The sequence below is a fragment of the Leptosomus discolor genome, chromosome 3 (genome assembly GCF_034619465.1).
Source record: "Leptosomus discolor isolate bLepDis1 chromosome 3, bLepDis1.hap2, whole genome shotgun sequence".
NCBI lineage: Eukaryota > Metazoa > Chordata > Aves > Leptosomiformes > Leptosomidae > Leptosomus > Leptosomus discolor.
The window spans coordinates 50,836,113-50,860,596 of record NC_141393.1 but is presented as its reverse complement, the minus strand read 5'-3'; the positions used below and the strand labels follow the sequence as shown (position 1 = coordinate 50,860,596).

General features: G+C 42.2%; 1 protein-coding gene across 3 annotated transcripts in view; it reads right to left on the bottom strand.

Annotated features, from left to right (window-relative positions):
* PTPRF (protein tyrosine phosphatase receptor type F) overlaps positions 1–24,047 on the bottom strand; it is a 253,957-nt gene extending 229,910 nt beyond the window's left edge. For all 3 annotated transcript variants that reach the window (XM_086461941.1, XM_086461940.1, XM_086461942.1), the window contains exon 1: positions 23,963–24,047. In XM_086461941.1, coding sequence (XP_086318067.1) covers positions 23,963–24,047 — 85 coding nt within the window. The remainder of the gene's footprint in view (positions 1–23,962) is intronic.
* Between the last annotated feature and the right edge of the window lie 437 nt (positions 24,048–24,484).

Sequence of the window (24,484 nt, the reverse complement as noted above, 5' to 3'; positions counted from 1 at the left end):
CCGCCTGCCAATTACAGGAACAAAACTGATCAGTCACGAGGACACAAGTGGCAGTCCAACTCAGCAGACTGCCGCAGAAGCACAAGTGTGCGCTCTTTGGAGCGTCCCTTCAGATCAATAGGTGTTACGGATACCTAGAAGCAGGTCTAGAGCTCTCCAGCAACTCTGTGGTAAACTGCTGCCCTCCCTTCTTAATTAGCAAATACTCTGCAGCAGCCTCAATCTTCCACACAGCTCTCGCTTGAACTTTTGACTATCACATCAAATTATTTTTTTCCCCCAATCCTCTCCAAGATTCTCCAAGATTGAATTCTTACACACACCTACACTGAGAGAATCAGCTTGTCTCCCTCCACTCAACACAAAAGAGGAAAAACCTTTATTTCAGGGTGACTAATATGAAAGCAGAAGTAAACTGGGGCGAAGTGACTCCCTCACTGTCGGAGGCAAGGTCAGCCCAACAGTATCACCACGAAAGCTGGCACCAGCTGCCAGGACAAGGCACAGGATCACTGAAGACATGTATGCCCAAGGGTACACCAGGAGCTAAACACTCAGCCTGTTATCTCAGAGTGGTTTTGGGATGTTGGACAAGAAACAACAGTGTTTGAGGCCAGCTCAGGAACGTGGATATCCCGACAGTGTCAAAGGCCAACTGTGGAAAGCGGCTATCACTCGAACGCAGCCCAAGGAATTGGAGTCTAGCAGAGTTCAGAATGACAGGGACCTCCAAAGGGAAAAGATAATAAAACAGTTATAAAGAAATTGTCTAAAATATGCATTTTCTATTTTTATGGCAAACATGACTAGTTACTAGTATTCAAATTCAATTACGTAGAGGCTGACCTATAAATAATGCAAGGCCCAGAAAGGAGAGATCAACACTCATTTACCTCATGCTATACTGAATAATGTTATGCACCAGCTTTCGCCCTGCCCATAAAAAGGAAATATTGTCAAAAAGCTGAAAAAGAAGAGAACAATCTACCTCATTCTCCCTCCAAAAAGAAAGACGACATCTAAATGGAGGTAAAATTCAAGGTAGTTCTATTCTGCACCACTGTTGTACATAGAAAGCTTTATTTCTCCATTTTGAACTCACCTGCTATTTTCACACATGGAAGCTGCAAACAAGGTATCGGGGAAATATATCACCTCTCACCCTCTTGTAACGTGCTCTGAGTAGATACCATACAGAAGCTCACAGCATCGACAAAGTTCTTTCCCAAATTTCTTACATGAAGCGTCTTACTCCATTGCACAAAGTATTGAATAGCTTAAGTTGGAAGGGACATGTGCAGGTCAGCTACTCTAACCTCCTGCTCAGAGAAACACTAAAGTAGTGTTTAAAGCAGGTAGCTCAGGATCTTGTCCTGCTGAGCTTTGAATTTCTCCACAAATGAAGCCCCCAAACCTCTCTTGTCCCCTGTTCCAACTGCGCACCATCTTATGATCAAGAAGTTTCCCCATATAATCAATTGTATCACCCTGTTTGCAACCTGTGATTTTTGACTCTTGTTTTTCAGTGTGCACCTCTAAGAGGAGAAGCATTTCCATTTTCTCAAAAAATACTTTTACTTCTTGATTGCAACTACTGAATTCTAAAAGTTATTTTTTTGTAAAATTTATTCATCTAATATCTTTATAGCAACAATCCCTTCCCACACATCTGCTCTGCACAATTAGATTTATGCCATTTACATTGAAAACTAAGGTCTTTTTTCTCTACTTATAGCTCAGTTAGCTTTGTTACAATGCAGTTTATAAAATTACATTTAATGGAGAAGGGAGCAGGGAATTTGTTTATTTCTGAACTGTAATGGCTAATGGATGGGGTGGGAATAATGACAGGATATATATTATGTTATGGTCGAACAACACAAGAAGAGAATGCATGACCTGATCATTTTTATCCTTCATTAAATGGCCTGTTGAGCTGTTTTTTCTCTATATCAGCTTTTAAAACAGAAAAAGCATAGCAAAAAAAATAACATACTACTTCAAATCACAAGATTAGTCTTAATTAAATCAAAAATTACTCATCTGTTTCTTAAATTCATTAGCAATAGCTGAAAACGTTAAAAAAACCCAACAAGTCAAATCAGCATAAGGAGACTAACTGTAACTTCATGTGGTAACTATCTTCCCCCATCAACACTCAGGCATTTTTATTCCCATGCTTGGAAGGACAAATAAAGTCTGCACCATGCTAAGCACCCTTGCCAAGTCTTTCCTCCTCCCAGCGAGCCAAAAGCAGAGTGGGAAGCAGAATCCATACCTACCCGCATGCCCAGCTGGAGCGGTGTCATCAGAGCTACATCTGCTTTTAGAGGCTCTTCTTGGCTCTTCCAAGAAGAAAACAGGTCTGTACAAAGCAGGACCACTTGAACTGCCATTCCTGGTTTTGATTTATTTTCTTCAAGAAAACCAATGGGCTACCAATGATTTAATTTGTGTTTGAGACAAGGTGTTGTAATATGCCATGGAGCCCTACCTGGGGAAATGGCAACGAGGGAAGACACTCCCAAGGACACATGGAGAAGGGTACCCCATCATGCAGTCCACCACAAGGGGAATCCCAACCAAAATGGACAGCTTCTGAGGCTGACAGGTTGAACCAACTTCTTTGGAAAGACACCAATTTGTAAAAATTCACAAGAAACAAACGAGTCAGCAGATTTAAGTTGAGACTCAACCTATATGGAATGCAAACTGTCTCCAGTGTAAAGCAACATACAACTGAAATAGAGAGATAAAGAAGGAACGGGAAGGAAATCAGATTAGGTTCCTGGCCTTATGCTTTAAAATTTTCATTTCCTGTTGGGAAAATGACTGATACTGGCCAGCATTAACTGATAACAGGCTGGCTATTATGGGATTATGGAGGTTTCAAGAGAACTTTGATCCAGATCACACATCTCGTTAACTGAGACAATAAATTACTCTCACTTTCCATGACACAATGCACAGAAATACAACTCACATGTACAAATGAGACAGGGCTCCTTAACAAGTAAGAGTGCTAAAACATTAGTGATACATCAAAAACACGCAAGTTTGCATGCAACAACTACAAGAGTAAAAATTAATACCACTGAAAACACGTGCATTTAGCTTTGCAGAAACTATTAAAAGGGCGAGTTTTTTTCCCAAAGAAGCTCTCCTATACTCAAGTTTCATTCTATTTCTGCCAATTATGCTCATATGGCAACTGACAAAACATTTGTGGCATTTGATTTCAGAAGTCTGAATACTTACGTTTTCCCAATAAAGTTTTTAGATAAAAGTCCTTTTCTGTGGTTTAAGCAAGAATACCACTAATCAAAGTAAAAACATGCAGCTGGCTGATGGGCAAAGCAGCGGTGCTTTGAAGCACTGCAGAGGTCACATTGTGGCAGAGAAATCCTGCTTTGATGTAGAGCAGCTCATAGAAATACTTTCATTATTTCACTGAAGTGCATTGCTGCTGAAGCTCCTTTCTTATTCAGTGTTAAATAAGCTGTTATTGTTCTTTAATGGGGAGAGGGGAGAGGGGAGAGGGGAGAGGGGAGAGGGGAGAGGGGAGAGGGGAGAGGGGAGAGGGGAGAGGGGAGAGGGGAGAGGGGAGAGGGGAGAGGGGAGAGGGGAGAGGGGAGAGGGGAGAGGGGAGAGGGGAGAGGGGAGAGGGGAGAGGGGAGAGGGGAGAGGGGAGAGGGGAGAGGGGAGAGGGGAGAGGGGAGAGGGGAGAGGGGAGAGGGGAGAGGGGAGAGGATTAGTTTCTCTGTCAGCATTTCAGATAACTATGCAACCGGCAATATGGAAGGTCCTATGAGGGTCTAAATTGAGTGCTCATTCACTAGTACACATCAGTGACCTCCAAACAAAAAAAACCCAGGTAAACACAACATAAATTCAGCTTGAACTCATGCGTGCCACAGCACTAGCACAAAGCCAAGGAAAAAACCCCAGCATTCAGAGACCAGGTAACGAAGTGGAGGTGCAGAAGCTCACCTTTTCACTCCTTCACTTTCCATTTCCTTCTGCTTTTGACTTAAAAAGGCTTTATATCATTTACATTATAAAGAGAATTTATACCTGCAGAAAAACACACTTGAGTGGTTTTTTACATGTGTCTCTAGCAAAGGTTAAACATTGGAGAGAAAGTCTTGTTTTGTTTTAAAATACTGTGGAGATTCCCATAAAACAACTTCTGAAGCAAGCCACCGCAGTGGCTTGAATATCCTGAATGCTGAGAGTCGAGAAGGAAGAACATCTGCACACATTTTTATGGTCTGCTCAAACCTTAAGTGCTTTCAAACACACAGCAGCTACAAGACTACTTTAGATTTAAAAGACACAAGTCTATAAACAGCCCACATCATGATCTTCTTAATTTATCTAAAATTTCCTCCACTTACGTTTACCTCATCCACTTCCAGCAACAAAACCTTCAATTACCCAGTCTCCTCCACCCTTCAATGAGACCAAGAGCAGTCAAAGAGCTAAAACATAACCAAAACCCGGAATAACTATTTGAAGCTAATGAATTTGCTCTACCCCAAATGGCTGCCAGTATAGAGCCCTCAAACACCACCTGCCCAAAACAACCAGATTCCCCACCCCTTTAAACTCTTCTGGCTCATTCATTATTTTGTTCCTTTTCACTGAATTCGTACAGCTGCAAACGCACTCCTATAATGCGATGCCCGAAACGAGAACAGGAGAATGTTCTTGAAACATGGAGGAAGTTGGTGGGGGAGCGTGACCAGCACCAGCTGCCCATCAGCATTCAGCTGCTCCTGGTGGCATCCCTGGAATTCAGCTTGGCTGGGGAAAAAACAACCGCCACTGCTTTTTTCTCAAATTTCACCTAACCACTGTAACATGCCTGCGTAGTTCTGCCCAAAATCATGCATGTGTTTTAAACACTTCAGTGAAACAGTTAAAGCTCAACATTTATTTTACAGGAGCACCCTTGTTTGCACCGCTCCCTTTGTTGCTGTCAGGCTTCCTCACTGAAGCTTTGTACAAGGAAAACATCAGTAATGGCAAAACAGCAGGAATTTAGGCAGCCAGCCACTCCCTTCCCCTGCCCTTAAAAGGTTTGTGTCTGCATAATTTTAATAGGAATCTCTTTTCGTTCTGACACAGACACTGAGGACAGCATCAGCCTCATCCAGATAGTGCCAGTACTTCAATAGTCCATTTATGGTTTTTCCTCTAACCAGTGCAAGGCCTCCTCATTTTCCACTTCCTTCTAATCACACACCCAGACATCCCACCACTGAGGCAAGAACATTCAATACAGCGTCATGAGCCCAGCTGTTAAAGCAGAACTCCCCAAATCACATGGGATTGGAATGAGCACCCTGTCCCCATGCACACACACAAGCATTAACGGACTCGCAAACTCCCCTAGCTACTCATATGCGTGCTCAGGAGAAAATAAAGGAATTAGAAAATGTGTTATCTCAGTTTCTCCTCTGATTCAACATGAGGAAGGACCTCTGCCTCCCCCTCCACATTTCAGAGCCATTGCTGCAGAAAGCCTCACATGCCATTTCAGCAGTCCACCACAGCTCTGACAGGACATTTTCCTCTTTTTTTTTTTTTTTTTTTTTTTTTAAGGATGGAAAGACTTTATGAGTAGGACTGCCTGCATTACATGTTTTTTGAAGTGCTAAGCACTTCACTTCTGATGAATCATCAACAGTGACAGCAGCAGAAACAACTTGTCACAAGCAATGAAGAAACTTCAAATTAAATATCCCATCAAATAATTTACGGAGATTGCCGATCCAGTCAAGAGGACTCCCCAAGAACTTCAAATGTGTAAAATCACAAGAAGCAAAGAGGGAGGAGGGAGGTGAAGACAGGAGACCAGCATGTCTCAAGCACCTCATGGAGCTCAAAAATACAAACAGTTCCTGCATACCTGCAAGGTGATCCATCTGCAAACATGTTGACAAAAGGTATTTAAATTTCCCCAGGCAGATACAGCTTTTCCCTCCTAGTCACCCTTTTTGCAGCTTAAAAACTTGATGCTCACAGCCCAGTCTCAATCTCTCCATATTTTTAATCAAGTCTTAGAACAGAAAGCAGCTCTTCATTGTTCTTCCAAGGGATTTGTAGTATGTGCCTCAGCATTAACATTCACATGATGGCACGCAATAGAGACTTTTTGTAATCTGAAAAGTTACGTGGTTTTGTCCCTTTAGTAAATGCTCTCATGATGTAACTGGAGTGGCCCCATGTTTAGGTTACATTTTATCACTTTCCTTTAAAATTTACTCCCTCCGTAGATTCGCTCCCTTTTCACAACTAGAGGCATCTCCATGCCTTCTGGAATTCAAACCTCTGGGACACTAAAAGCTGCCTTAACCATAAGACTTTTCCCTCGCAGAGTCCTATGTCCCATTCACTACACTCCTTCCAGCTTCTTCAGCAAGAAAAACTGGCAATTCACACCATCAGTGTCCTTCCCCGCACACAGACCATTCATTCCCAAAGCTCTTCAGTCTCATGCCCTGAATTAAACAGGTATTACATACAAAAAGGAGCTGCTATCGCATACTTAAGAGTTCTCCAATTTCTCAAAAAACACAATTAAGCCTGAAATGTGTTGGTTTCCTTGATTTCACCATAGCCAGCTTACACACATACACATGTTATATATTCTACAACATTAAACATAACTTTCTATACCCATAATGTCTTGCTGCCTCTACCTATAATCCAAATCCAGAAGTTGACGTGTTGACTATTTCAGACCAAATAAAAGTATTCCTCTGGTTTCTGAGCCCTTTCACTTGCTTTCAAGTCTCTCCACAAGGAAGGGACATCTTGGCACTGCTGGGTCTGGCCCCGTCATCTCCTGGGAAAAAAAAAAAAAAAATCCCACCTATGCACAGCCCTGGAACTTCAGTCCTTGTAAAAACATTGAGTCTTGGAAGAAATTTTATTTGTTATTCACTATCCCAAAGAAGTAATTTCCTTTTCTAGTAACACATCCAGGTGCAGCAGGTGCTAAAAGGCAGCAGAATAAATTACTTTAGGCATGTGTGCATGCATGCAGACTAACCTTCCAGTACATGGCCTAATAAAGATCAGAAATCACCAAGCACCCTGCTACAAATAACCAAAACCTGGCATGTATGCTTAGTAAAATGTTCAAGTGGCTTCAAAGACCTCTATCAATACAGAAAAGAGCTGCATTAAAATTCTGAGCCTTTGAGTCTATTGAGCATTTCCAACACAGGTGGACAAGTACCAGGATTTGTTCAGCTGCCCTCACCACATTATTCTCAGGAAAACAGAGTTAGCTCAGTCAGTCGACATGCAGCTGGCACAGGTCCCTTCCATCAGCTCAGCGATTTAACATAGTCACTAAATCTAAACTGCAACTTTTATCACGTTTGTAAAAACAGTTTTAATTTGGCAAAAGCCAATACATTACATCTCTGAGGGGCACCAGCACTGAACAGATCAGGTCACGTTTCCCCCAACACATGCCAGTGCACTTTGCTCCTGGACACAGCAGAGCTGGGAGAGGGACTGTGCAGCTCCCAGGATTCACCAGCAGCGGTACAGATATCCCACATGAGCTTTGTCTTCTGCACCGCGGCCATGCACTGACCACAGAGGTGAAAGCCCCGTCCTCACCACTGTGGCCCCATGGTCCCAGCTGGAGGCACTGGCAGTGCACAGAGTGGTTCAGCAAGGACTGTCCTGGATGACAGAGTTCAGTGGAGGGGAGCACTGAACACACATGCAGGCTGGTAAATGGGATTCATTAATCAGGCTCCAACTGCTCCACTTCACTAGACAGGAGCTCTTTATAGACACTGCTTCATTTATTTAATTTTTAAATGCCTAGATTAGTGTGAAGCTGTTGAGAGATATAATTTGTCTGAGTAGATGATCTATAGATCTTTGGATGAACAATAACCAGGCTCTCGCAGCCTACAGAAGAAACCCACCATGTGGTCTCCCACAGCTGCAGCACAGGTAAAGTGAACCTTTTTTCCTAAAAAGCCACATGCATGCCATCCCCGTCAGTCCAGAGGTCAAAGAGTTGGGACCTCTTATAACACGCTCAGCCCTGACTGCAGGCAGAGCTGCAGTCTATGCTTCTGAAGAGTAGAGTGCTCAAATCAGAGGCAAATCAGCAAGTGATAACTAACCTGGCATTCAGCTGGGGACAGGCATTTCTAACACAAACAGTTTTTTCTGCTTGCATCTGTGAATATATGCATATTTAAAAAATGAATTATCTTTCATTCAGATTAGTTACTAGAATATCTTTCTTCACTGAAGCAGATTTGTTCTTACGGTTGTATTTACTGCTTCTCTGGGACCTGGTATTGTCTTCCCACTATTGCTGCAGAAAATGTTCAGCAGCTAATTGCACAGTCAAGTCCTTTCACATAATTTTTACTTTGACAAGAGTAATTAAAAAAGCTAATTGATTAGGTCTACAAACAATGCTCTGTTTGGGTGATCCTGAGATGCACATGTACAAAACAGCAAGCTTTCACAAAACACAATTAAGAACATGTTCCTCAATGTTTATGATTTAGTGTCAGATGCTTGCAAGATCTCTTTTTTTGCCCAATTCCTATCCTATGTTATATTCATATATGTGCTGTACATATACCATGCTTGCAAGATTCAGGAAAATAAACCTTACAGGGTAAGTTAAAGAATATTTTCCTTCCATCTCCCATACTCGCACAGTCTCCAAACAGTCTAAGTTTGCAAACGGACTCCAACACTTCCCATCATAGGAATGGAACTACACGAGGCTATTTTGTCACTCAATTTGAAAGACTATGAATAATGACAACTTCTGAATTTTTGCTACTTTGTATATGTGCACCACAGAAAGACGTTTCAGAGAGTAATCCTGTCTGTAGACACACTCTCTGTGATAGGGTGCTGAATCACCCATTTGTTCACCTTAAGTTTGCTGAGTCCTCCACAATAGGACTTCTAATATCATTACATTTCGAAGTACATAATTGAAGTTATAAAGTAAAGGGCTTCAAAATTACTACAGATGCACCAAAATAATGAGCTTATGAACAGTAATGAAATGGAAACTCTTAGAAGCCAAACTTAGAGATGCTCCCTATAATTTTTTTTTAAATAAACCTAATAATTCTACTCTAAAAAGAGAAGTTGAAAGGACTTTCTTTAAACCACTTCCCTCTCAATAAGTTTTGGTCAGTTACTGACTACATATTTGAAAAATTGTCATGACATCTGCAAGGTTTAAAGCCAATGGGAACTTGGAGCAACAATAAATGAGAAACTCCCTCCACATATAAAGGAGAGAGGTCAATGACCAGACACTTCCTACTGCCACCTGATGAGCAAGAAGGCGTTGGTGCTCTTCAAAGCCAACAGCTCTAGCCTCTGTATGAGTATAGGGCATTAGACACAGACTAGAGGACAGCTTCATGGCAGAGGTCACCAATCCACATGAATAAATCTTTGCATAAAGCCACAGTACCATCTGAAAGACAGCTGGGCACGCATGCTTGTCTGCACAGTGGTTTCAAACAGAAATCTAGTGCCAGCAGCTCAGACTTGGGTCCCGCTTTCTGCAGCAGCATCCTACACCATTGCTCCAGGCAGAACAGTAACCCAGGGACCCAAAACCAGTTTCTTTGGTACAGAAAGCCAAAGGTTGACCTAACCTTCCTGTATCAGTAAAATACAAAATCTTTTGAGGAAAGTCAAAGACGTAGAGAGAACTATATCTTTACATAAGTAGATATGCTGAAAGTCATCACTGGAAGGTTTCACACATTCACAAATGTGGCAATTTAGATGACAAATGTAACAAAAATTAAACCAAACTTGTTAGCTAATAGAATATTTAACTATGTACTATGAATGATCACTTAAAAGATTTGGGAATTTAACCAATTATTTTTGGAAGGCATGAAACATTCCATGAGGTTTATTTTAATGTCTCAGTGCTGTCCCCCTGCATCTCCTTCCACCTTACCTTGTTTATAGCTCTATTCAGTAATAGTTTTTACTTGTTTCCTTGATGTCTTAATTTCCTGCAATAATACATCTGCCATGAATAATTAAGCAACACATTTGCTGCTTACTGAAAGCTGAGCAAGTGCTATAAATCAGTTCTGGGACCCTCTGCCAGCACAGACACAATCCGTCATTTGCTAATGTTGGTGTTTCTTTTTGTGAGAGAAACACAGCACAGAAACAGCTGAGGAGCCGCTCAGGAGTGCCGGACTCCCTCAGCCCAGCGCGAACATTTCAGGAGAGCGCTTGTCTGCATCTTCTCTTAAGCAGCAGGACTCCAAAGCCAGTTCTAGCATTTTCCTGGTGATGGACAGAAAACTTAAATCTACTATATTCTTCACGTTTACTCATTTCTTACTTTCTCATGTTCCTGGGTTGCCCCCTCTGATTTCCCTGCTCCATAGGTAGGGGGAAGAAAGCAGAAGATGGCCTGAGCGTGTATCATTCCCTTCTCAGCATCAAAATGACGACTGTTATGAGTTCTTTGCTGTATTTTTCACTCATTTTCTCATGCTGCCTGTGGTTCAACACAATACAGGCTACAGGATGGTAGCAAAATGCTGAAGGATCATCTGTAGTCAGGTCCATTACACCTTCTGAAGGTTTATCTTGCTGATTCACATTCACCCTCAGACAGCTGGGCACTCTGCATTTCTCACTTTTTTGTATATGAAGACTGATAGAAGATAAGAATGAACTACAAAAACAACAGCGATAACACTTCCCTACAACATGTCCACTCGCATGCATATCAGGGGAGAGGAACAATAAAACAAGCTTCCATTACCAGAACAGCAGGATCTTTTAATTGGAACGAGGTTTTTCTTTAAAGAAAGCTCAGCTGCAGAGCATGCGAGCCTCTCCAGCATGGCAGAGCAGGTACATTAGAAAACTAATCAAGCCCAGGTATCCAGCCCAGCCTAGGAAATGTCAGGATGGCCACTAGGATTCCACATATCTTAATTTGAGAATCTCCCCAATCGACTAGAAGGTGCAAAGGCTCAGAAATTTTTTGTAAAGGTCAAAATGTAGAACAGTTCATCATTAAATTTCCCTACAAAACACCCTTATGCAGAAACAAACCGTATAACGTTCCTGGTTTTAAATCTGTTGACAACATATTGTACATATTTTAAAAACGTAACACTTAGCAGCTGTGCTGCCAGTCTGCAGAGTTTGCATATATAGCTGTGATATTACCATACTCTATTATTCATAACAGGCAACAGACTTCATCCTTGGTCTTGTGAAAAATAATTGCAGTCTGAAGCCAAAATACGACTGCAAAAAACACTCCAACATAATGGCTAGAGTTTCCAGAATTCAGGAACTCATGTAATGGCATGCATCTTGATTTAAATCAACTCTTTAAAAAGACAAATTTCCTCTGATCTGTTTCTGAGAACACTTTCCAAGAAGTACATGGCTCTTATATGAAACCCAGAAAAGGAAAAGCTTAGGTGGGCAAACAGGTTTTTCTTATCCAAAACAAATACACAACAAAGTAACCATAATCTTTTAATATGATGCATTACACACTTCCATCTCATACAGTCTTGGGACTCCACTCACTGGACAGAAATCTATAGATTGATGCACAAGTTATTCATAGGAAGAATGGGAGGACTCTGCTCTCCTGGAGTGGTCCGACAGGCAGACCCTCCAGCCTGCTCTGCTGCAGTATGCACTGTGTTACACTGTCCAGCACAACCATATCAACTTCATTAGAAATATTTGGCAATCACTGCAGAACAGCAGAGACAGTTGATGCTATGACAAAGACAGGCTGTTGTGCATCATGGCAGCAACCACTGTACATGCACCAAAACTCCCTGCCTTGGTGCAGCAGCTGCCTAGCCGGCAAAGCCCCAGCAAGCACAGAAGTTCAAACAGAGACCTCCGTACATACATATAGTGTGGTAAAGTCTCAGGACAGACCTACAGATAAATATGTAACACGTACGGAAGAGAACCCAGAATGACCTGTTACAATTTGCAGAGCTGAATTAACCGTATGGCTTCGTAAGATGAACTACACATCGTAACAGGCAGCTGAAAGACCAGTGCACAGAAATGGGTCAAAAGGAAGCAAACCTGTGAGGGTTCATGAGGAAACTACATATAAAGGATGTTTCCAAGTCTCATTTTGTTAATGGCATAGTCTCCCCTGCATTCTCCCCAACAGCTCCTTCCAAAGAGAGCTAAAAAGTCAGATAAGGGTACTGAGGAGGATTAAGGGCCTAGAAAACACTTTCACACAAAGTTACAAAGATGGAAGAGAGTGATTGTCACTTGAGAGAAGGATGAAAAAGAACAGAATAAAAATATTAGACTGTAAGGTGACCTAGAGAAGACAGACTTCTGTACCTTCTGTACCTTCCCGGTTCATAAATGAAGACAAAGAAACATTAAATTTAAGACCTAACACTGGCAATTCAAAACCTGTATGAGGGAACAATTTCTGTTTGTATATGAGATTCCAGAAATTCCTCTGGAAATTAAATTCAGTGCTCAACAATCCTTCCTGTCAGCAAGTGTTGCTTAGTGCTTCACTTGAAGTTCCCAGCTGCAGTTGAAGTGCATTATTTCTTCTTCCAGTGCTGGATGGGGAGGACTGACTTCTCAATTAGTCCTTCCATTCTGGTAGTGGGATGCTCAAGATGTTGTTCCATTGGAGGCCTCATCAATGTGAGCAGAGCAGAAAGACTAATGTGTCTTCAAGACAGTATTCCTCATTTCTGCATATCACTGTGATGTTTATCCCTTCCAAAACAGCATGGCGTTGTTGACTCCTGTATAATTTCTGATCTATTAGCACTGCAAAACCTTTTCTGTATACCAGCTGTCTAGGCAGTTGTCTCTCATTCTGTTCTTACGCAGCTGATTACTCCTGTTTTTAAATATCTATCCACATTTCTCCTTACTGACATGCATCCCTTCTGACAGTTTCTCCAATTTGTGAAGATCATTTCGAATTCTAATGGTGTCCTCCAACATGCTTGCAGCTCTTCCCAGCTTGTTGTGTCCTACAAATTTAATAAGCATGCTCTCTATTCTATCAGAGAGATCATTACTGCAAATGCTGAATGCTGCCAAACTGCCAAATACCCACCCTATGAGCAGATGTTTCACAGGAAAAAGTCTCATGAGGGAGCACTGAAAGCTTTACTAAAGATAAATGACATCTACTGCTTCTCCATTCACAAAGCCTGTTATCCTGTCATTAAAGGAAATTAGATTGATCTGACCTTGACAGATCTACATTGGGCATTACTCCTTTGCCCATGTGGACATAACAATATTTAGTTATTGTAATTAATAATGCTTCACAGAAGCAATAATAGAAGTCCAGCTTCTTACAACAATTACATCGGAAATGGGAACTAATCTGGGTGGGATGAGAAAAGGCAAGAGCATGGGACCTTTCTTTTTTTGCATCTCTCTAAACATGTAGCATTTGCTGGCCATTGTAGGAGGCTTATGTCGGGGCAGTTCTGGGATAAATGGACCTTGAGTTTGACGCAGTCCAGCAACAATTCTAACACAAAATAATTCATAGTCTCTTCTGCAATTTGACATAAACCTGAAAAACACCATGCGGTATAATGCATACTACTCTCCATATGTTGAGTTTCTTAAATTTCTTAAAATTACACAGGAAACTTCTCATGCAACATACTGCAGATTAAAGACAATGCCAAAAATTTTAGCTAAATTTGCCTTAGTAAAAAATGCTTTATCTGCAACAGAAGGCTGTATGTCTAATTGAAAAGACGAGCAGCACATAGATGCTGACTGAACAATACATATTTACAGGGATTATGTCTTAATGGGTAAAAAAAAGCCAAAATCATACTCTGCTCCTAGACTACAGGCAGACAACTCTGCAGCCATAGGAAGAGAGGTGTATCTTAGCATTTGAGAAAAAAAAACAAACTTAGGCAGTTAAGTATGTCAAATGTAAGCATGTTTCATGCATTTACTAAGGCAGAATCAAGGTTCAACAGGTATCGTCAAGAAAGAGAAGTCCAAACCCTTGTGGCCTGCAGTACAACCACAAAGCAACTTCAATGAAGAAAACACTCTATTTGCACAATTGCCTCAAGAAATAGACAAACGTACCAGAACACAAACTCCATGGTGTCGATGTGAATTAATTCTCTCTGCACCCGTTACAGGCTATGCAGTGTAGGATCTGGAGGACTGCCTCTGCTGTGCACCTCTGGGTCTTTGAAAGGCTGAGATAGGTAAGTTAACTTCTTTAAAGGTTTTCTTGCATCTTGAAACTACTAAAAGCTTCTGTTTGATGCTAACTAGGATTAAAATACACAGTCATCTTCATCATATCACTGTTTTAACTGTTTTCCACATTTCACAAGATGTTCACCACGCATCATTCAGTTCTTCCAATGAATCTTCTCTCTTGTAAATTAAACGCTGTATAAGTACAATATATCTATCGCCTTCTCACTTAAAAGCTGTGTTTTTTTCAAATACAAAGATCAAAATCCTTTCTGAAACCAATGCATGGCAATTCTCACATTTACCTCAAAAGAGATTGCTTCAGTTTCAAGTCTGAAAACCAAGGAAGCACCATCTCTGCCCCACAACAAAAGCAAGAGCTCGGCAACACGCTCACATCTCCCACCCGCATAAGCCACCAACTGTGTTTGACAAGCAGGTGAAAACAAACAGTTCTACCTGCTGGGCACAGTGGTGCTAATGCCAAGACTCAAAATGGTTATTACAAATGAAGTTTTTCAGAGGCAAAAGACATACATGAGTAAAGCTGCTGAACTGAATAGTTCCTGGCCTCTTTAAAATTCCTTTTCCAAAACAATTTTTAACAGAAGCAACACAGCAGTTACACTAATATTTGAACAAAATTTGGCTAAAAATAAATCCAAAGAAAACATGTAGGTGTTCTGCACTCTGACATCCAAGTACAGAGGCTCAAGAGTCATTGTCTTCTCCTACCCACGTGGCAATTAACTTGCAAGGGCTTTTATCACTCACCTTTGAGGTGAACCAACAAAGTCATCACACACAGACAGATTTTACAATAAAAAAAATACAAGAAAAGCAACAAACGCAAGCAAGAAGAATTCCACAAGTGCAACCTTTCTTTTAAATTTGCAGTATTAACCAGTGCCAACAGTGGACTGATTACGGTCCTTTCTATGAGACTACGGCTACTTCCAGAGAATCCAGAATCGGCTCAAGTAAAATAACCACATGTAGCAGAGACAAATGAAGTCCAAACCTCTTCTTGACATGCTGGCTTTATCCAGAGCACCAGCTCAGAGTAGTCACCCTTGGTGCCATGAACTTCTGTTGGAAAATGGCAGCATTCCATTTGCTTTAGGTTTTGACCAGGTACTATCTACATGTCTCAATCCAAAGTTACAAAATACATTCCTGGAAGTCGTACTGTTAATTACTTAAAAACCCCCTGTAATAGTAAGTAATACATGCAATGAAGGGCCATCTGAAAAGCACAGCAGGACTGCAAGTTCATTCCAGCCTGTACTACATGAAATGGAATATATTCTGTAATTAATTCTTTTTAATACCATGTGAGTGTCCTTATGGTGAAGGCTTAATGTTATGATGCATCAGAGAAAGCTCAAACATCATCAACATTCAAGGCAAGGTCTAGCATTGCAGGCTATAATTCATGTACAAATGTAAAGCCATCGTCAACTGTAAAATGTGCTTTGGTTTAATTCAGGTAATCATATGTCAATAAAGTGTGCAATGCAAAAGACACTTCTATGACCTAAAACTTTCAGTAAGCACCCTCCGGTGTTTTCACACCAACAAAATAAATGAGATTTGTCTTTGGCATAGATAAAGCACTGATTCTCACAAAGGGCTAAATACAGCATTCAACTGAAAGTACACCACTGCTTTTCAGCTACTGATACATAGAGAAAAACATCTTACCAGAGAAAAAGTTTCCATGAACAGCTGCGCTTTTTTTTTTCCCCTTCCTTTTTAAACCAAATATGTTCACCATCAAAAAGATTGACTAACATTTTGAGCAAATGAATTTCATACTTCTGGCGGTTCAGAAACATGAGCTTGATCTTATATGGCAGTAGTATTCTGAAGCACCATTATAATGAACAGATAATCAAAGAAACAAAAAACCCATCCCTATTACCACGTCATTGCTTTTCACAACTGCTCAGCTAAAACACTGAAAGTTCCAGCAGACCTCATACTTTTCCCCCAATTCACATCAGTACTACTAGTAGTAGCAAGCAGCAGCAAGACAAACCATATTATTCTATCAGTTTCCTGGCACTCCTTTCCATCTGCAAAGAACGTTACAATCACTACTATAGGATATTTTAAACATGTCCTTAAAACACTCACAGCAGTTTCTGCAAATAATCATAACTGATTAACATCTGGGAATAAATGCAACTAACTTGCAACTAGATTTGGAAAGTAAAGGGTAACTTTTACTAAGATTGGCAGTCAGCTAGTAACAGCAAGGGAAGATTACCTGTACAGAATTACTTGGATGACCGGATAAGCTGGCATCCAGCAAAATGCATTTTAATGTACTTAAGGGCAGATATTCATGAGCCAAACCCCAAGTCACACCAATGAAACAGGAGTTTGCATCCTCGGAATCAGGGGCCCAGAAAGGGATTCAAAGGCCATTGTGGAAGACCGTGTTCCCAACTCAATGCTATGGGTAAAAGGGCTAAAGTGCCATTGTACTGTGGTAAGATGTGGCCACTTCTCTTCTTGGTCCTTTTCCCTTGACTTTCAAACACATGCTGAAAAGCCTGGAAGATCAGTGAAGAACTATAAAAATTATCTCTGATCAGAATAAACAAGACCAACCAATTTTTCTACAACAAAAAGGACAAACTTTCAGCTTGTCTAACCCCTACACCCTAACTTGCTTCTCAGGGAGATTGCATTAAATAGCAGGGGTCTCCAGCACAGCTGACAACAGGTTACAACATCCAGTGTCTGAACCCAAAAAAAACCACATAAATGAGGCTTGAAATAGATACAGATTTGTAGAAGCAATGATTACTTGCAATTTTTACAGATCACACAGGAGACAGGTAAATTCTCTACGATTTAGTCTTCAAATCATGATTTGATAGCCCCCTAAGAGCTACATATTAGCTCATCCACAGCTGTTTAAAAGTAGATGCAGAAATTACCAGCTGAAGTTATACAGCCTGTGCTATGCAGGTTAGAGTAGAAGACACTAATATGATTTCTGGCTTTAACATCTATGAATCTACACTAAAGATAAAATTTTAAGCAGGTAGTTTTACCGTTTTTCTATATCACCAAGCCAATAAGCATTCTCTCTCTCAAAGAATGTGTATTATATATATCAGCACCTCAACATTTGCCGCTGTGCTGGATAACTTACATGGACACTTAAACATAGGAACTCCCTTGTGAAGGCAAGAGAGTAACTGGCTATGCAGCTGAGTCTGAATGATGTAAACAGCAAGTGAGACTGTTCAGCCCTGCAGAGCAGCAGCAAGTTGGTTAAACAAGAAGACACGGTGCAGACGCAGAAGTCAGAGCCTACATGGTGGTCTTCATGCAAACCACTGGACCCAGGATGTCCCTGAAGACTGACAACATGCTCTACCTGAGAGCAAAACGCAGAGTGAGTTTGTCTGAAGTTACTACACCACCTCTCTGGACTTCAGGAGCCACCGCTCACTGAATGCTAGAAGACAACCCTAGGAACAGATCACTATGTATTTATGCTGTTCTTACATCTTCCATAGGTCTTTGTACTCACCATCACTGGATAAGGGATTTGGTGCTAGGCGGACCTTTGACATAGCAGCTGACGTTGATTGATGAATGATGTTGGCTTTAACAATAAATAAGAGAGACAAATGACAACGTTGTGACCTGTTGTAGGTAGTTATGCAAATTCATACGACTCATGCAAGTGCTGGAGCTAAAAGAGACATGGCTACAAATGCAGAAAAAGATCTGTTGTCTACTCAATACATGGTGTTTGCTCTCACTGCGCCCTTCCTACTTTGATGTCTGCAACGTTGTTAGAAGCAAGCAGCATTTAGGTATTTTAATTAAAAGCATGGAACCCATTTATACCTAAATATATACATAATGAGTAAGGACACTGCAACGGGTGTGTGTGGCAAGGTTTTGGTAGCGGGGGAGGGTTACAGGGGTGGCTTCTGTATGAAGTTGCTAGAAGTTTCCCCTATGTCAGATATAGCTAATGACAGCTGGCTTTAAGATGGACCCACTGCTGGCCAAGGCTGAGCCAATCAGCGACAGCGTTTTTCTCCTCTGTGATAACGTGTTTAAGAGAGTGAAAAAGTTGTTGCGCAGCAGTAATTGCAGCGAGTGAGAGGAGTGAGAACATGTGAGAGAAACAACTCTGCAGACACCAAGGTCAGTGAAGAAGGAGGGGGAGGAGATGCTCCAGGCACCGGAGCAGCGATTCCCCTGCAACCTGTGGTGAAGACCATGGTGAGGCAGGCTGTCCCCCTGCAGCCCATGGGCGGTGGAGCAGATGACTGCCTACACGCCGTGGAGGGCCCCCACACTGGAGTAGGTGGATACCTGAAGGAAGCTGTGAACCCGTGGGAAGCCTGCACTGGAGCAGGCTCCTGGCAGGACCTGTGGCCTGTGAAGAGAGAGAAGCCCACGCTGGAGCAGGTTTGCTGCCAGAGACTCCATGAGGGGGGCTCATGCTGGAGCAGTCGGTTCCTGAAGGACTGCACACCATGGAGGAGACCCACGTTGGAGCAGTTCATGAAGGACTGAACCTGTGGGAAGACTCACGCTGGAGAAGTCATGGAGGACCTTCTCCCATGAGGGGGACCCCACATTTGGAGCAAGGGAAACGTGTGAGGAGTCCTCCCCCTGAGGAGGAAGGAGCAGCAGAAAACAACAGTGATGAACTGATCCCAACCCCCATTCCCTGTTCCCCCCCCGTGCTGCTGGGGGGAGGAGGGAGAGAAATAGGGATCAAAGTTACGCCCAGGAAAGAAGGGAGGGGTGGGGGAAAGGTGTTTTAAGATTTGGTTTTATTTCTCATTACTCCCCTCTGAGTTAATTAGTAATAAACTACATTTTCCTGTCGTCAAGTCTGTTTTGCCCATGACAGTAAATGTTGAGAAATCTCCCTGTCCTTATCTCAACCCCACAAGTCTGTTATTTTTTTTCCCCCTCTCCCCTGTCCAGTTAAGGAAGGGGAGTGATAGAGCAGCTTTGGTGGGCACCTGGCATTTTGGCCAGGGTCAACCCACCACAGACACCAAATATAAAACTGCATAATAACTCTGGTTAATACTTCAACCTGTTCCTTAATGATGCAGCCTCAGTGCCTCAGGTACAGGGGTTTTCCTAAATGGTATTTTAGATGTTCTTTTCACTGATGGAATTTGTCAAGCTAGTCAAGGCAGAATTGCAGAAAATTAGTATTTACCTGTGGTGCAATACCTGGATCTGATCGTACCAATCACACATAATCACTAGGTGCAGGGTTTGGGGTCAGGCATGCAAACTAGAAAGCAGGAAGCAGGAATAGATGCAAGGCAGCAGTGGAGAAGCCTCAGGTCCAGCTTTTGGGATGGGACCCTGCTGCCTAGCTCTGCAAAGTCACCATTTTCCAGTCTTGCACAACAGCAAGTCTTTCTCACAGCGTGGCCCAAAGCAGCCATATTTGGAGCTGAGCTGTTATTGAGGCATCATTTAAGTTACAAAGCAAAGAAGGTAGAGTTAAATCAGGGAGCCAAAACCTGCCACGCTGCTCCTGGGTCCCAGGAAGACAAAACAGTAACAGCAGACAGCAGAGCTAGGGCACAAGGGGAACACAGCACTGTAACAAATACTCTTCTGCCCAATACCTCCAGATAGCACTTCAAGTACAATGCAAAATCCCTCACAAAACAGAGCTCACCTGGAGCCATGTGTCTAGAAAGGCCATCAGTATGCTTCCTTTTCCCAACCTTCACAAGTTATCAACATCCCACCTTCCTATTTTCTTTTTTAATGCATCTCCTCAATCCAATTAGCATCCAAGAAACATGGTTGACCGGAAAAAAAAATAAATCATCTGTACAACATGCATATCTTTTGGATATAAAGCAACTATCTCTTACAAGGGACAGGGCAGCCTTGAGACACTTTCAGACTTAGGGTCTTTGCTCCCCGAAGGTGGTGAGAGCCAGAGACCTGCCTCCACCAGCCCCAGCTCACTGTTGCAAGCTTCCCCCACCCCTTCAATCAAAAGCCAAGTTTGCTCTATCTTTAGGAATCGAATGGTGCAAATTGTTTACCACCTATCACTTACGTGGCTGGCCTAATACTGCCTTAGTTCTTTCCTTATACAAGGTCACTTTTGAAGTGGTTTTCTTCCTTAAGCCCTTTGAAATTCTGTGCAAGACAAACCAAGATATATTTCAGTTAGAAAAGGCTTTGGATTGGTCACCTAGTCTCTTCCTTTGGCTAATGGAAGCTGTGCCCAGAACTTCAAAAACAAAGACTAATTTTAAAAAACTAAGCCAACAACAAAAACACATTGCTAATGATTTCTGATGACAGTATTTATTTTTTCCTGTTTTCTCCGCATTTTGTTTTGAGAGAGGATTTTTTGTCCTTGTTTTTTATTTTATTAGAGTAAATAATGTCTTTCCAAAAGCTGGAAAAGAGCATCTTTTAGATAACAATTGAACATTAAATGAAATCCGCAAACCCATTCTTCCCATGTACAATCAAAAGCTGACAGACAGGGAAGCACAGACTGCATTAAAAAAACCCCAAACCAACCAAACAAAAAACCACAAGCAAGCTGAGGAAGAAAGTATGGAACAGCCATCCTGAATCAGCTCCAAGCTGCTCTAATGGAATTAGGGTCACCCTGACAGAAACATTCAGATCATGGAGAAAATTAAATAATTTCTTACTGCAGTCTGTAAAAGCTGGGGAGGATGTGAAAGTGTTTTCTGCCAAATTAGCACTTCTGTATCCACCGTTCACATGCACGTGCCCTTTCCCACTCATCTCCTCCCAGCACCCCATCAAAGTGTCCAGGAAATCACTGCTCCTGTCCCTGGGGGAGGCACACAGCGAGCCCCTCTTTTTCTGACACGTTTAACCTTTGGATGCCACTTCAATTCCTCAGTGCTGACATTATTCACAGCTCCTGTGAACTCAATTCCAGGAGAGGCATCGCAATGCACACCCAGTGCTAATTCCACTAGGCAGTACATATTCAATCTGTTTTATCTCAGGTGTTAATGTCTAGCTATGTGCCAGCTGCCTAATTGTCAGGAAGCTGAAATGTGTTGCCACAACAGCAGCTCCAAAGTGCAGGTGGGGAAGGTAGGGAAGCCCTATTTGTGGGTGCTCCCTGAGCACTCAGCCACAAGACACAGGGCATCCTGCTGCCAGGGATGCAGCACAGCCCATCCCCAGCTCTCCTCCCCTACCCTTGATCCTCACTGTTCCTATAAAAGTGATTTTGGGTAGCAGGGGAGGGTTACAGGCTACCCGACTCCAGGAATTCCAGGGATAACCCTGCTCCCATTATCACGTTGCTTTTAACAGGGGAAGTGTAGGAATGCTTTGCAGATACAGAGCCTACCCATCTCCCCACTGCCTCCAAGCAGCACTACAAGGGGAAAAAGGAAGAAACCCAGTGAAATCTCAGGAACAGCCATATTATATCAAGAATCCATGTAAATAGTTTTGACTAGAGCCAACAGGATGCTTAGAGGATCAAACAACCGAAGAGGGTGCATATGGGGTGCTCCTTTCACAGCATCCCTCTCTAGCTGTTACAGCAAGCTCCAGCATGGATATGTTATCATACCTTCCCCTTGCCCTTCACTGCTGTCCTGAACCAGGACTCCCCAATGCCATATTCACCACTGTATCTTGCCTGTCTGCATCACTGACGGCAGGACATGAAATATGCAGGGTTTGGGGATGATTTTTTCCCCCTGCGGAGACGCAGAGCAGGCCCTTTCACACAGCTCCCTGTCACTGAGAGTCAGTGGCAAGATTCAGTGGGCTAAGATAACAGAAAAGCTCTAAGTTGCTAAAATACACAGAGTAACACTTCCCATCCTAGGGAACCCTTGGTTAATCTGTGGTGGCTGTGGCAGTTAAAAGGTGGTTGTCCTCCAGATCTGCCTTCCAAATTAGGAAAAAGTAATGCAGTCAGTCTGCACCAGAGAAAAAAGGTGTACATACAGGTACACTTGCTTCTCAACACAGAAGTGTTCCACATCTGAGACACCAGTATTTGGATCTGGGCCTGTGAAACGGGGCCAATTTTGTTAAATTTAAGCATGTGGAAGTATTTCACAAAACCAGCAAACCATGCCTACTGCAAGTTATCCTCAGGCCAAGAACTGTCCTAGGACACCTCAAGCTCCACCAGCTTCTGCATACTTGATGGAATGATACTTCTCTCCTCTGCAGGGGCCAGGACAAAGATAATGAACCTTGGGGAATTTTTATACACCTCAGAACATTAAACATCTACTTCTCTGTGCCAGACTCCAAAACGGGCTACAATGTGTAGCTATAAAGTGATCTGAATAAGCATCTTCCAGCAGCCCAGGAAGAAAGCTGAGGAAGGAGACAGCTGCTGCCCCCAGTTTAACTGGGCAGCTCAGACTCATACAGACTACATGCTAAACTGCTGCCTGTGCAAGTCATCCGTAGTGAAGAAAATAATAGTGAATTTATATCTTTTTTCACATCCCCCCTTCACTCTTCTCTCCAGCTTCTATAAATTTACTCCTTCCTGTTCAGTCAAGGACATTTAGGACCCTCTGTCTGTCGTCTTCATTCAGCCAGGCTCCTACCAACATGCACCGAGATCTCCTTCAACTTTCACAAAATTACACCTTAATTATAAGTCTGGTGACTAAAACTAGAGTGAGAAGCAGACTGTTGATGGCAGCTCAGGAGGTGCATCACAGTCACCTCTCTGCTCCGACTCAAGTGCCCCAGAAGCCCTGGGAGTTTTCAAAGGCATGTAGTCTTCACAACTGCCAGAGTCTGTGATTAATATGCAAACATTTGGACACTGAAAGACTGGTTACTGGTAAAATAAAAAAAAAAGGGAGGGGGTCTGCACAAAGACTTGGGGATAGCCTAGCAAACACACACAAGTTCTGAAAACCAAAAGTATGCAAAGAACCCACAAGTTTTCCTGCACACTGCATAACTCATTTGATGGGAAATTTCTGCTTTAAGGTATTTATAGTAGTTCACCATCAGCCAAGTTTCTCTCTGCTTGTCTGTCCACAACAATGTTTTGTACGCAGACTTCTCCTTGGCCTGGATAGGGCTAATCAAAGCCAGTCACAGTGACACTGGAAGACTATCAGGACAACAGGCACAGACACAACAGCTTAAAACGCAACCACAAGGAAACATTTGACTCCAATTCTGCTAAAATACAGGTGTAGGAGAGCTACACCAGAAGGTAAAAACCCAAACCCCTTCCCCAAGCTCTCCATCATCTGCTGACTCAGAAGAGATGTCTCAGTACTACACAAATTATGAGAGCTGGTAAAAGAACAAAGAAAATAAAGTAACAGGGATTACCGTGACCCAAATACTTCTCTTTTCCTACACCTGCAATTTTCTTTACTCATCTATACATGTTAGAAATCAAATTGTCAGGCTGTGATCTTGCAGCTACTACAGAAACTCTTCCTGTGCTTGAATACATTTTGTCAGCTTTTTTAGTTCTACTTGTGCCCCTTCACATACATACTGTTTATCCGCATTGTGCACACTGGAAAATAAGAGACAGAGGGGGTGTTATCCCTTAGTCCTCAGTGTTTCCAGTACAAACCAAGAAGGTTTAATATTTGTTGAAAGAACTTTTGCAAGCTATTCAAGCTTTCTGAAACCAAGTGTTACTTACTGTCCGCTCCTGCTAAAGGCAACATCAAGCAGCACAGGATGGCTGCTGGCACTGTGAGTACTGGGATGCAGAAGTCAGGCACCATATTCCAAAGTAGAGCAAGTCCTCTTCAGTCTGAGGCAAGTGGTCAGTACATCCAGTGTTACAGACACAGACTTACTCCTGCAAACCAAGAGAGGAAGAAAAGGAAAACTATCAAATATGACACATAGATTAACTGCCGATATACCAAATTACAACGTAAAAACATAGTTACAGATACTTTTAAAGTGAAATTTAACTCTTTCCCTGCTTGAGCAGTAGAGCTCAAAGTCCCTAAATCCGTTACGCTGTTTTCAGGGGTCATGAGGCATAAATGCACACTCATCTCCAAGTTTATCTTCATATTCAGTCTCTATTATGGCCTGTTAATACATCCTTCAGTTGTTCCTATTCACAATAAACAATTCTGAAGTTGCATGTTACAATACAAGAAACAGTCTTAAGCTTGTGTAACTCTTCCTCATCCATCTGCCCAAGAGA